This window comes from Sinocyclocheilus grahami, unplaced genomic scaffold, assembly GCF_001515645.1.
Source record: "Sinocyclocheilus grahami isolate Dianchi unplaced genomic scaffold, SAMN03320097.WGS_v1.1 scaffold122.1, whole genome shotgun sequence".
NCBI classification, from domain to species: Eukaryota; Metazoa; Chordata; class Actinopteri; order Cypriniformes; family Cyprinidae; genus Sinocyclocheilus; species Sinocyclocheilus grahami.
In genome coordinates, this window is record NW_015505301.1 from 2,929,474 (window position 1) to 2,944,093 (window position 14,620).

The 14,620-nt window shown below is 37.3% G+C and overlaps 1 protein-coding gene across 4 annotated transcripts in view; it reads right to left on the minus strand.

Annotated features, from left to right (window-relative positions):
• LOC107589954 (progressive ankylosis protein homolog B-like) overlaps window positions 1-13,280 on the minus strand; it is a 21,981-nt gene extending 8,701 nt beyond the window's left edge. For 3 of the 4 annotated variants that reach the window (XR_001609728.1, XM_016278545.1, XM_016278544.1), the window contains exons 1-7: window positions 12,950-13,280; window positions 3,902-4,118; window positions 3,698-3,816; window positions 3,184-3,267; window positions 1,567-1,737; window positions 1,354-1,488; window positions 1,176-1,268 (exon numbers count right to left, since the gene is read on the minus strand). Coding sequence is in view for 3 of the 4 variants with exons in the window: in XM_016278545.1 (XP_016134031.1) it covers window positions 1,176-1,268; window positions 1,354-1,488; window positions 1,567-1,737; window positions 3,184-3,267; window positions 3,698-3,816; window positions 3,902-4,118; window positions 12,950-13,045 (915 nt within the window). In the remaining variant the exon portion in view is untranslated. Of the gene's footprint in view, window positions 1-1,175; window positions 1,269-1,353; window positions 1,489-1,566; window positions 1,738-3,183; window positions 3,268-3,697; window positions 3,817-3,901; window positions 4,119-12,893 lie in introns of all 4 variants that reach the window. The other variant, XM_016278546.1, reaches the window with a different exon arrangement.
• Window positions 13,281-14,620: the final 1,340 nt, after the last annotated feature.

Consider the following 14,620-nt stretch of genomic DNA (forward strand, 5'->3'; position numbering starts at 1 on the left):
CCGACCCCCCCCCCCCCCCCCCTCTTTCTCTACCAATTCACTTCCTGTCAACTCTAAACTATCCTATCACAATAAAAAAAAAGACAATGAATTAGTTAGAAGTTTTTTTGCCTGTAAAAATACATGAATGTGACATTCATAGTCAAAACTAGGGCTGGGTAAAAAAATCTCGATATCTCGATATTAATCGATTCTCATTTTTACGGAACGATATCGATTCTTAAATCCCAAGAATCGATTAGTCTAGCCTGTTTTCAGTCAATGGATGGAACAGTGAAGGGCACTTCCCATCCAATATATCACAATAAGCATTGTGCGTTGGTACTTTTAATATGAAACAAAGTCTCAGATTTCAAATTCTGTCCATTGTATTGCAATATTCAAACAATAAATGCCATTTTGGCGCTGTTTAGTCTGGAGTGACAGATCGCTGTAGCGCCTCAGTTCAACAGACGCAGCAGCACGAGGAGCACGTGAACTGATCATCTCCTCCACATTAATACCGGCTTCGGCACAAAATAAACATGACTAAACATCCAAAGATAAGTTAAAAGAAAGAGTACAACTTTACAATCCGTATCCTGTCTCATGTAATCGCTCAATCAGTGTTTCAGCCGCGCAAAGACATCAATATAACGTCTTGTAAACAATGTCATGTAACGTCACATTTACCTTATGAACTCATTAGTCAGCTAGAAAAATAAACTGTAGAGAGGGGCCTTTTGCTAAATATATGCACCATATAACATATTCCTTATAAATTTTACTGTTCTTCAATGTTTAATTTATGTTTGAATAAATCCATCAAGTTTTTATGACAGCCACCATTATGTTTATATTTAAAAAAAACTAATTGAAGTAGAAATATTATTATGTAATTGTAACTTTATTATTTTAAAACTTAATTAAGCGTAATTTTAACAAATCAGTCCATTTTAACCTTCAGTATTATAGTAATGTAGTACAAAGTGGCTCTCAAGTATATTTTACAGCATTAGTTGAGAGAACTCAAATTTGGCATGTACTGTACCTGATATCTATCCAAAATAATCGATATTGAATCGAACCTAATTGGTAATCGAATCGAATCGAATCGCAAGCTTGCGAATGAGAATCGAATCGTGACATTTGTGCCCAAACCCAGCCCTAGTCAAAACCACCACCTACCTACCTACCTTATCGAATGCTGGATAGATGGCACGTAGTTCTGTTAACCAGCCGTAGGGCATGTGACCAACCGGATATGTTGCTGTGAGTACTGCTACCGCCTAGCAAACACACACAATTCTGTTAGAACAGGCTGCTGTGTGTTACTGTTGACTCTAGAACATATTAGCACCCATCAGTACTCACTTCGGTTGATGCAGCGCTGTCTTTGAGGTCTCGAGAGACAAACAGATTGACAATGGGCCTGCTGATGCGCTGAGTGGCCAAAATGAGGGCAAGTGGCCACCAGAAACTTAGCATCTTCCTTACAGTGGTGTCGCCCTGGAAGTGAACAAAAGTACTCTAAGTATAGGATGCAACTTTATGAATATTCTGTGAAAGTCTTCTTGATAATCATACCCCCTGTTCGATGCTGCTTGACTCAGGAATATTGTCGTGGACGTTACAGTAGTAGCCCAGTCCTACGATAGTGAACCGCACCAGCGCTCCCATGTACAGAGAGAGAATGGGAATGAGAAGAGGCTCTAAACATTCCAGGTTACTCTGGAGAAGAATCGCCACAAATGTTATCTGCAGGCAAACAGAAGAGTCAAGAATCAATTAAATATTGGGCAAGTTTAAGTACATGTTTAAACACATGACAAACATTCAAAAATATTTATGCATTCAATAGTTAAAAGAAAAGAGAGATACGCTGTTGCTGCTACATGCTATGCAAATCTGCAATGCAAAATGAGTGCTCAATATAGCCCTTCGGCAGGTAGCACATCTAAAATAAAAAGGGATTTGCATATACATGATGTGCCAAAAATTGTATAGATGTTAAACTATTTAATATTAGTTTAATTCAATCATGTTAGTTTAATAATATTTTAAATACAAAAATGTTTAAATGCATTAAAATATTTAAATGTCATGTGTTTTACAGTCGTGTTGTGCCTATATGACTATTTTCTTACAATAACTTATTTAAAAAAAATTAATGTTATATTTTCATTTTTACTTATTTATACTACCATTCAAAAGTTTGGTCAGTGCTTTTTTTGTTTAGAAATTAATACTTTTATTCAGCAAGATTACATTAAATTTGTGAATCAAAAAATCAAAAGTGACAGTAAAGACATTCATAATCTTACAAAATATTTGTTTTTGAAATAAATGCTGTTATTTTAAATGACTAGGCCTAAACTTATGTGATTTCTTTTGAGCTCTTTGTGAAACTAAACAAATGATTAAATTCAGTTGATTCATTTGAATAGTCAGATATTTTCTTTGCTGCAGGAGCAGAGTTTATTTCTGCATTGTAAATGCATTTCAATTTATTATATTTTTAATAACAACATCTCTTAATCTTCAGCAGAAAAGTGAACTGCGCTGACTCACAAACTCTGGATCAAATCCTGAGTTGACAAAGAATGTTTATATCAAGCGCTGTGAGCCTGCTGAACCTGAGCGAAACCAAGCTAGATTTGTTTGGTTTTGTCAAATCTAAACCTACTCTGAAACATGCATGCAACAGCCATTGTTGAGCATTAGATTTTTTTTCAAAAATCATACCGAACTCAAATGTTTGAACACTAGTGTGTATACCATTTGTCATTTTGCATTGTTTTGATACTATTGTTTATTTGAATCATATCTTTGTGGGCTATAAATATGGCAAATAAGGCAATTCGTTAGAAATAAGGCAATTTGCCCATTCAAGGTCAAAGACAATTACAGTGCAGGGAAGCAGTAATTTTCCTTTACTTGTTATAATAAATTTAATCAGAAGGCTAACTAAACATCAAGAAAGACACAACTAAGAATATTTCATTAACTCTGCTCAGTTGTAACATCACTTTATCTCTTGCTTCCTGCTTTTTCTCTGCCTCTTTGCTGATAAAAGACTTAACAAAGGTCTATCATTTGAATATCAGACAAAAATCTAACATTTTAAATGCAACACTTTTTTCCAATTGTAGCACAAGGGGAGATGACAGGAACTTAGCACGCAACAGTTTTATAGAGGGCTACCTGTGCAACAACATCAGAGATAGAGGCAGATCCCACTAGCAGGCTGTACTTGTGCTTGAGGAGGATGCCAGCATGAATCCACGCCTTTGGAGCAAAATTAAATCAGTACAAATGAAAAAAGTATGTACCATTCTACTTTTGACTATTTCTGCAGTATGCATACTGTGCACCGTAGGTGAATTGTCTGCATGCATGGAATACCACATGGAAACTAATTGCCAACAACGGCAGTATACAGAATATAGTGATCAAAAGTCTGAATACCGCAATGCAATGCACTCAATGTCATCCTCCATTTGCATTTTGTAATAACAAAAGTAATAGCCTATTAACTGCAATTTTTACACTTCTTGTTTGACTTGTTTTTACATAGCTCATACTCATTACTATTTCACATACTAACAGGCAAAACTGTACGTAAGCAAAGTATGCAACAAAAACTTTTCCAATATTCTTATCCAAAAGATGATCTTGAATCTCCTGTTAAAAGTTATATTATGAGGTTCATACTCACCATTGCATCTAACAATGGAAATACTGCGAGGTACAGGAATGCCTTTCTTGTCTTGCTTCCTACTGAATCATCCACATGGTGGAGCTTATTTATGATGTAGTAGCCCAGATCTGTGTAAGCTGGGGAAATGTGACAGTTTTTAAGAAAGGATTTCCATTGAAGAACCCTAGTAAACTAGAAATTGTATTCACAAGACTGACACACCTATTAGGATGTGGAGGATGATGGCAATGACCCCAGCCACAACCATACAGAGGACTGCCTTGGTTCTATCCTTCTTACTGTTGACAAACACGAGTCCCACATTTTTGAAGTCACTCATGGGTCCAGTAAAGAACTTCATAAGTGAGTATGCCAGACCATAGCTAGCCAACATCTCAACCCTGTCCTCTTTCACGGAAGCGATGCCCCTGTTTAGAGCCTGAAGCAGACATGAGAAAAGAAAGGGCATGTTTCATTGCTGTGTTTGTGTGTGTGTGTGTGTGTGTGTGTGTGTGTAAATATGCATGGCTCAAACAATTTAAGGAAACACCTAATGATCACAGTATAACACCAGGCAACTAAACAGGGATAGGAAGCAGAAGTAATTGTGAATCAGTTTTATCTTCTTTCGTGCAAGTGAAATTGACGACAGGTGCACTAGAGAGGCAACAGAAAGACAACAAAAAGGAAATGGTTTTGCAGGTGGTGGCCACAGACAACTGCCCACCCATTATCCTTCCTGACTGATTTGTCACTAGTTTTGTGTTTTGTTAGGGTCTTTGTGACTACTTATAGAATAAGGCAGCAGCTGCAACCAGTGATGTAGCAAGTCAGTCCTGGGCCCATATGCAAAAAATACAAATAAAATAAAACCTGTCTACTAGTTACAGCACAAAATAAACATGAATGAATATCAGGTATGTCGAAAAAAATCTGAACAATTTAATAAAATGATTGTCTCATGTAATTGATCAATCAATGTTTCGAAAAAACGTCAGTATAATAGCTTGTGAATTGTCATAACACTCATAACAGAAAGGCCAACAATGTAACTTTGCCAACATTGCTATTTTCATAAATCAGTTACCTGAGTTGAAGCCTACTTCAACTTTTTGAAAATTTTTATTGCTGTTTTTCATGTTGAATACATGTGAATAATGAAAGGCATATACATTTTTGCGGTGTAGAATTTTCACACTTTATTCATCATGCAATATATAACATTGCTTTCTTCTCGTAAAATATTAAAGGGGTCATCGGATGCAAAATTCCCTTTTACGTGTTGTTTGAACATAAATGTGTATAATGACAAAAATCCAACCAGTGTTTTTTTTTCTTTCACAAAAATCGTAACTCTTTCTCAGATCAAGCCATTCTCAGATTCCTGGCTGTGTGATGTCACACACACCCAAGCCGTTCCTACGACTGTTGATAGACACTGGTGTTTTAGAGTAGACCCGCCCTGAGTGAGCTGTCAACAGTCCACCATTGTTTCGACGCCAGAGCTGGAGTAGACAAGAATGTCTCCTAAGTGATTGAGGTGTTCTGTTGTTGGATGTAGTAATGAACATAGCAGTCGTCATTTACTCCTGTCATCTGAGCCGCTGAAGACGCAGTGGATTACTTTTGTTTTTGAAGGGAATGTGCCCCCTGATCTGCCCTTATGTGTTTATGTTCGTGCGAATCATTCGTGATCTAGCTTCACCTATAGAAGAAGTGAGTATAAGGTTTTTCTTATATAAATCTTTGCAAATCGTCTTTCCTAATAATGTGCTAGTTAGCAATTTCCATGGCTAAATGCAGTTAAAGTGTACAGTCTCAGAGAACTGCTTGTCACCCCACGGAAGAAAGGGGCGGGGTGAGCAGAGCTCATTAGCATTTAAAGGGACATGCACCGAAACGGGTCACTGTGAACAGAAATGTTTTTGACAAAGTAAAACCAAGCGACAACCTCCCGCTCTCTCTCGTGAAGCCAACACGGAAGTGACTTAAACTGTCATTCGTCAACTGGCCGGTAGAGGCTGGCTGCAAAAGGGAGTCAATCCCGTACACTCCCCATGTTAAAATGCCCAACTTTTCCCTCACCCACCCATTTCTCATCTCAGGATATAAATACAGCAACTGACACTTTAACTTCTTGTCAAGACGATATCTGTCTAGACAGGCCAGTGTATAATACCCCTTCTAACCTAAAAAGTTGCCCCATGTATCATCATCTTTACTGTATTTTTGCTGAGCAGTCTTTTGGGTGGCTCACCAATGTACTAGATTTATCAAATACAAAAAATTAAGTAGGCTTGACCTAAATGTTTCTGGGGAGAAGAATTTATTGAAGATGGTAGTGTAGCAGTTCTTCAATAGCGATGTTAGCATGTCTTCCTTCAAACAATTTTACCCTTGTATGAATCCTAACTTCTCCCAAAGTTCTGTCTGTGGGATATTATTTTATACCTGAAGACGTTTTACAAACGTTCTAAGAAGATCTACAAGATGTTCCTGGGGAATGCTGTTCCTTTGTTATTCTAATGGAATGGACCATTTGGTTCACACCTTTATAAACACAGTTACATTATTTCTTTCACAGAATGACCAACTGAATGTTAACCAATCAGGTTTCAGCAGCGGCCATTCAACTGAGACTGCTTTGCTGTTGATCAGTATAAACCTGCAGATTGCGAAAGCTGATTCCAAATCATCAGTTCTGGATCTCTCTGACACTGTGAATCATCAGATTATCCTGTCTGCCATCACAGGATCTGCACTCCACTGGTTTGAATCTTATCTCACAGGTAGGTCTTTTAGGGTTTCCTGGGGAGGAGAGGTATCCAAAGAACATCAGCTGGTCACAGGGTTTCCTCAGGGATCAGTTACTGGACCCCTCCTCTTCACCAAACACTACATCACTGGGATTCATTATACAAGCACATGGTTTCTCCTACCATTGCTATGCTGATGACACACAGCTCTATTATTCATTTCAACCAGACAATCCAATAGTAACTGCATGGATCTCAGGCTGCCTGGCAAACATCTCGCATGGATGAAGGAACAGCTGCAGCTCAACCTGGCAAAGACTAAGCTTCTCGTTTTCCCTGCCACTCCGACTCTACAGTGAGAGTTCATCAAAAATTATTCTTTGGTGACCAGCTGACCTTCAAGGACCATTCTGTAAAGACAGCTCGATCATGCAGGTTTGCATTGCACAACATCAGGAGGATCAGGCCCTTCCAAAGAGAGCATGCTGTACAACTTCTTGCCCAGGCCCTCCTACTTCCTCCTCACTCTTATGGATCTACATCCCCTCCAGAAGCTTGAGATCTGTAAGTAAGCGATGACTCATGGTAACATCACAGAGAGGCATTTTCATTCACCTTTCCTGGCTGGTGAAATGATAAGTAATTAACAGAACACACGGCACGTTATCTGACAGCAATGCTAATTTAATCCCATACCCAACCCATTTAACATAAAAACTGGGACCCGAAACACACCTGCATTAAATCTCCTACATGAGGTAGACAAAACTCATTTATTACAACTTGTAATAAAAAGAAATTGTGAATAGATTAAATAGAGAAAGCAAGCAAAGAGCGCTCCCTTTAATATAATCACTACAGCTGTCAATAAGTGGCAGCGCGATTGGCTACATTGCTCAGTTTGTACCGGACCGAGTCGAAATAGTCTTAGTTACTGGACCCGCAACCCGCCCATGCTTGTCACCATCCAGCCCGCACCCGCATCACACCCTACACATAAATATTATTCCACCCGTTACATCAAATATTTGCGATTCACCTGCATGTACCCACCCACATGCCGGACTCTGGTTTCCCCCTTGTGGACACTAACATAATAGACAACTCTGGCCCCAGAGAGTGATTGTAAATTAAGTTTACATGAAATATGTTTGAAATTTCATTCTGCATCTTCTGAGATTTCATTGAAATCCTTCTCATAAAGTCACTGAATTAACCATTAACTGTTAACTTGATTGCGTTGCCATCTGCGTGTTATGTTAGAGCGTTGTTGAGAGAGAAGAAAAAATTATTGGAAACACACTACCGCTTACCTGACTCCGCCTGAGAGGTAAGGAAAAATACACTTAACGGAGATGATTTTTTTTATATCTCTGAAACATATGAAAGTATTCTTTAGTATAGTAATAGATAGTATTCTAACAATCTTTTAATGTATTATTAAATAAAAAACTTAGTTGATTATCAAAGAAGGAAAAAATTAATAGCCATAATATGGACTTTTGTAAATGCTGTGCTACTGTGATGCTCAGATACTGTGATTTCCTTCTCACATTGCTGATTTCACCATTAACTCTTCACCTGAACAGTTTATGTTGCTGTATATGGTATCATTGTAACCCTTGACCATCAAAACATAGGGGTAGACATCACCTTTTCTGTGTTATCCTGTTTGGTTCAGGAGCTATGACACAAAATACATAATTTGGTTATGGCGGAAAGTAAAATGGTCGCAATGGCAACCACAAGGTGTTTTTGCGATGGCTCCATTTCTGCAAATGTTTAGGGCCACAAAATATACAACTGTACCAAGTTCCATGCTTTAATGAAAAAGTGAACATTATTTTCACATATCACCTGGACTACTATACGAGTAACACATATTGGGTATTCTATAGTCTTGGCTATAGCAGAGCAAGAACAAGACAAACAAAGAGACAACGAGTGCTGATAAAAATACACTCACACGTTAGTTACATAATACTAATCCTTACCCCGTCTAACTCCTCACTCAAACACACACACACCAGTACTTAATAAGACTGTCACTTTCCTGAAACTAAATGACATAAACCTAGACACATGTTAAACTTCAATGTGTACAACAGACTAAAAGAGCAAATATAAAACACTGCCTGAAACTACTGTATTTATCAAACCCAACTTGGTTGAGCTTTGTAAATGAACTTGATGAACCATCCTTTGATTACTAACCATTCAGTGCATATCTGAGGTATGTCCTGATAGCATAAAAATATAATCTATTACTGAAAGCCCGGGCCATCCTTACAAATTTCAGAGATTATCTTCTCAGTGAAACTTTCAGTTAAATATGGCCCATTGTGAATTGTTTTATGATGAGTGCATTATGACGAGCATCTAGTTGTGGCATACATATTCAAACAACAAAGACATAACAGAGCTCCTAACATGCCTTTTCACATATTTCCCTGTTGGTTTAACAGTAGTGACATTGTGCAAGGACAGTTTGTGCCATTTATGGAACTGACAACAGGTTCAAAAGAGATGTTATCACATGGTTAACTGTGGTATGAAAAGTATAAACATTACACATAATGTATGTACATCTATGCATGTACCATTTCTGTGCACTACCGGTTTTATTTTTCCTTTGGAATTAATGCATGTAAAAAACACTCATTTTAAAGATAAAGGTAGGTCTTGACCCCATATTTCACATAGGAAATCTACTGTAACTGTTTTTTATTCTAAGCAGATGTGTTTGGAAGTTTCCTCTGACTCAATAACCAGTTTGTAACCTGTAATTTAGACTTTGTTTTAAAGGGGTCCTATTGTGCTCTTTTACAAAGTCTTGATTTTGTTTTGGGGGTGTACTAGAACAGGCTCTCGTACTAGGTTGTTCGAAAAACACATTATTTTTCACATATTTTACTCAGGGGAATACTCATACTGTACATTGAGCTTTGTAACTTTGCAGATCTTTTTTATGCTCAAACAGCAACATTACAGACTAACTAAAGTTGAAAAAGTGAAAAAGCATAATAGGACCCCTTTAAGAAAGAGTTGCAGTCTTGGCAGAATGTTATGCAAGGGGAATACTCATAAACACATAGATGACATCTTCGAGAACTGACTTAAAACCCATTGCATTTTGGGAAATTCAATCAATAATTAAAAGCAATTGCTTATCCATGCAGAAGACACCAGAGATGGAACATAGTTTTATTTGCAGCGATGCCTGATAAAAGGCATCTTGACAACAAATTCTCAGAATTTGGCTGACACTTCAAAGCAAAATGCACTTAGGGGAGGCCGGGGCTAGCTGTCACACTTTGAAACAAGTGCATATTTCTCAGGGTATGGTTTCTTAAGTCTATACAGATACACACCTTTTAATCTGAATCTGCAAATACACTCAACTATTGAACATGTCCACTATTAGTGCCAGGAAAAAGACCAATAGACTTGAAGCCCATTGCATTCTGGGAATTGGCAATAGATTGTCACAATGTAACTTGCCGGTAAACCACGTAAGCTTTTCAGCTAAATTATGAAGGACAAAACAATTCACAAAATAATACAAATGTAGAAGGTAACATAAAAAAACACCAAACCACAACAAAACAATTAACCAACTTTTAAAATCTACCATTTCCTTGCTCAAGGGAACAAGGGCGCGTTACGGATCAACGCTAGTAGGATGTGAACCTATAACCTTTAGATTAGTAGCTCACCACTACGCCACCCTAAGATTAATAATCAATACTAACCCAACATTACTGGACTCAACCTGACATTCATGCATCTAAACAAGCCCAAAGTGTATATTTACAAACATTTCACAGGTGTTCGCGCCTTAAAAAGCCATTGCATGTCAAAATCGCAGTGTACAGGTCAGGGGCGGATCTAGTGAATTGGGGGCCCCAGGCAAAATGTAGAAATGGGGCCCTATACATTTGCACACATTTACCTAGAACAACCTTGAGGTTCCTTTTTTGTTGTGATGCTGCTGCTTAATGGTGCCCCATAGTTGGGTCCAATGTTTCTACATTTTTCATCTACATGTTATAATGGCTTTCTTTCATGTTTTAGACCACAAAATAGCAATTGATTAATAGTTGAGATACAGGTTTTCACAAAAACTAAATAAATTATAAATTGAGAAACCTCACAATTGAGCCTTTAAACCATTTTTTTAAGAAATGGGATGAGTCAGAAGTTTAAATTATTATATTGATTAAAAACGGGCTTATGTGGGTGGATTTTCGAATTGGTCTGAACAAAAACTGCAGATGGGATTATTGAAAATGTACATTCATTCTCTACCAGCAGGAGGCGCTTTCCTTTTGGAGCGGCAGAAATATAGCGTTTTCCCCGGTAACGGCTGTAAGCAAAGCAGCACTGCGTTCATAAAAGCTGCTTTATCAAATCAAATGAAAATGCCAGCGAAACCTTTCTGAAGACAGTCGGTTCCCTACAGAGATTCATTCATATAAAAAGTTCACTGATGAGTTACCAGCGGTAGCCTGTGTGCCTGGGCTCATACACTTTCCAAAGGCTGTCTAATTCTAAACTTTAAAATACATTTATTTGTAGTTATTTTAACTACACATTTAAATGAAACTGAAAAAAGTTCCCCCCAAGGATTATATCAACCAAAAAAAGTACTTATCTATCTATCTATCTATCTATCTATCTATCTATCTATCTATCTATCTATCTATCTATCTATCTATCTATCTATCTATCTATCTATCTATCTATCTATCATTCTGTCATTCTATCTATCATTCTATCATTCTGTCTATTGTTTTATGCATTGTTCTGTCTGTCTGAAAGTTACCCAAAAATTCTAGTCTGCCAGTGCATCATGGTATTACCATGGCGCATGTCCAAACAAACATGGTAGTATATGGTACTTTTTTTCTGCTAGTAATCTCTCTCTCTTTTTCTCTCTCTCACACTCTTTCGCTTTCTCATTTCTCTTTCTCTCTCGGTCTGACACACATTCACAGCATCTACTGTAAGAGCTGATGACATGTTGATGGAATGAATGTGTTACAAATATGTAGCAGATAAATATCCGCTGACTCCATGTCTTCCAGAAGGCCTGTTTCTGCTCCAGCGCCTCCACACCTGGGTAACTGCTCTACAGCCAACATGATATGATTATTAGATCAGTTTACTGTCTGTGTGTTTGTGCCTCATTTAAACATACACCTGCTCCTGTGATCAATTTATAATTGATTTCTTCACATTCAAATCACAGCTGAACAAATCTGAAAACCGGGCAGATGGCATACAATACTAGCCTACATATAAAAAACAAAGCATTTTTGTTATTACATTATTTATTATTTTTGTAATTATTTTATTGAGAGAGAAAGTACATGGAGTATTTGAAAAATATTTTGTGACAGTGCAGAACTTCTGGACAAGATTTGCTGTAAACAGGGGCAGATTATGGTGAATTGGGGGCCCCAGGCAAAATGTAGAACTATACATTTATACATTTGCACACATTTACCTAGAACAACCTTGAGGTTCCTTTTTTGTTGTGATGCTGCTGCTTAATGTAGTTGTGTCGTTGTGTCCAATGTTTCTAAATTTTTCATCTACATGTTATAATGGCTTTCTTTCGCGTTTTAGACCACAAAATAGCAGTTGATTAATAGTTGAGATACAGGTTTTCACAAAAACAAAATAAATTATAAAATGATAGGGATGAGTCAGAAGTTTAAATTATTATATTGATTAAAAACGGGGTTATGTGGGTGGATTTTCGAATTGGTCTGAACAAAAACTGCAGATGGGATTATTGAAAATGCACATTCATTCTCTGCCAGCAGGAGGCGCTTTTGGAGCGGCAGAAATATAGCGTTTTCCCCGGTAACGGCTGTAAGCAAAGCAGCACTGCGTTCATAAAAGCTGCTTTATCAAATCAAATGAAAATGCCAGCGAAACCTTTCTGAAGACAGTCGGTTCCCTACAGAGATTCATTCATATAAAAAGTTCACTGATGAGTTACCAGCGGTAGCCTGTGTGCCTGGGCTCATACACTTTCCAAAGGCTGTCTAATTCTAAACTTTAAAATACATTTATTTGTAGTTATTTTAACTACACATTTAAATGAAACTGAAAAAAGTTCCCCCCAAGGATTATATCAACCAAAAAAAGTAACTGTATGCATCCTCTACTTGGGTCCTTCTCATAAATGTGTAAGTGGCATTTAAAACGATAAACATATAATACTCACTGTTGCTCAATAATCAATTACAGCCTCAGATGCATGATATTTTCATTTGCTACAAGCAGTATACACTAGAAGCACATTCAACTCACACACGCAGACATTTGTCATGGTAATAAAAACCGTGAACAGCAACCGTTCACATGTCCGCGCTTAATGCACATCTTGAATATGAAAAGCATTTTAGGGGGCCCTTGGCTTTTAGGGGCCCAATGCGGTCGCCTACCTTTGCCTAATGGGTAAGTCCGCCTCTGGTACAGGTTCAAAGGCATCATATCTCACCTGTTCTCCGAAGTCGATGGCTATATTTGTAATGGCTAGCGGCAGCAGAAAGCGAATAAGAGGCCAGTACGCATTGCGTGATAGACAGTCCATCATGACAATAATATTTAAGGCATTCGTCCGTGAAGAGTCGCTTTATGGTTTGCGGCTTTCAGCTGCCTGTAGTGAAACTGGACAAACTGGAGACATTGTCATTCCCAGCGCTTCCGATGAGAAGGTCATCCAAACATTTCGCATTATATCATCATGTCATTCACCCGCGAATTAAATCTCACTGCCACGAAGTGCTGATGCAGGAAACCGCTGAACATGAGCATCTGTGCTGTCGGCTGTGTTTGCTTGCGCGCGCGTGTGTGTTATTTATACTCGTGCAGAGCACACGTGGGGCGTCACAACACCCTTCTCCAGCTGTTCGCGTCAGTCTGCTGGAGTGGTACAAAGAATGAAGAGCATTGATTTATTGTTTCTTATGGAACATTAGTTCGTCTTTGCCTTAGAAAAATGCTATTTGAATAAGATGCCAACGGAACTGGTTTAATAAGTTACAGTGGAAAGTTATGTGTATATTATTTTTAATCTCTGCTGCCCTCTACTGAATGTTATTTGGAGAGACAGGCCGGGGCACCTCACAGACGATTATAAATCTACCTGCCATTAGGTTGATGATACACTGGGCAACTTTTGAGCAATGTTGCCGTCAACGGGCAACCAGGTGAGACAAAGAGCCCACGACCGATCTAAAATATCCAGATAGAAATGTGTTACCCATTCGTAATGGGAAAGTGCCCAAGCAACACTGCTCAAAAAAAAAAAAAGAAAAAGGTGCATGGCAAAATTGCTCAAAAAGGTGCCCTGTGTATCATCAGCCTTAGTGTCTTATAGGCTAAGCATATTATTTGAAATGGGTTAAAATCCCTTCATTAAAATATATCAGTATCAGCTAGGTACTTTAATGAATACACAGTTTAATTACATATTTTAAAGATTAAAAAATAATAAACACTACCAGTCAAAAGTTTTTGAACAGTAAGATTTTTAATGTTTTTTTTTTTAAAGAAGTCTCTTCTGCTCACCAAGTCTGCATTTATTTGATCCAAAGTACAGCAAACATAGTAAAATTTTGAGATATATATATATTTTTTTTAATGTAATTCATTCCAGTGATTTCAAAGCTGAATTTTTAGCATCATTACTCCAGTCACATGATCTTTTAGAAATGATTCTAATGTTCTGATTTGCTGCTAAAACATTTATTATTATTATTATTATTATTATTATCATTATTAGAATTTTTTCAGGTTTCTTTGATGAATAGAAAGTTCAGAAGAACAGCATTTATCCGAAATAGAAATCTTTTGTAACATTATCATCTTTATCATACATTTATCATCACTTTTGATCTAAATAAAAGTATTAATTTCTAAAATGTCTTTCCCAAAACAATTTTAATTCAGATAAATGCTGCTCTTTGGATCTCTCTATTCATTAAAGAATCCTGAAAAAAATGTATTCAACTGTTTTAAATATCGATAATAATAATAATAATAATAATAATAATAATAATAAATTGCTTCTTAAACAGCAAATCAGCATATTACACTCATCAAAAAGATGAATTTTCAGCATAATTTCTCCAGTCTTCCGTGTCACATGATCCTTCAGAAATCATTC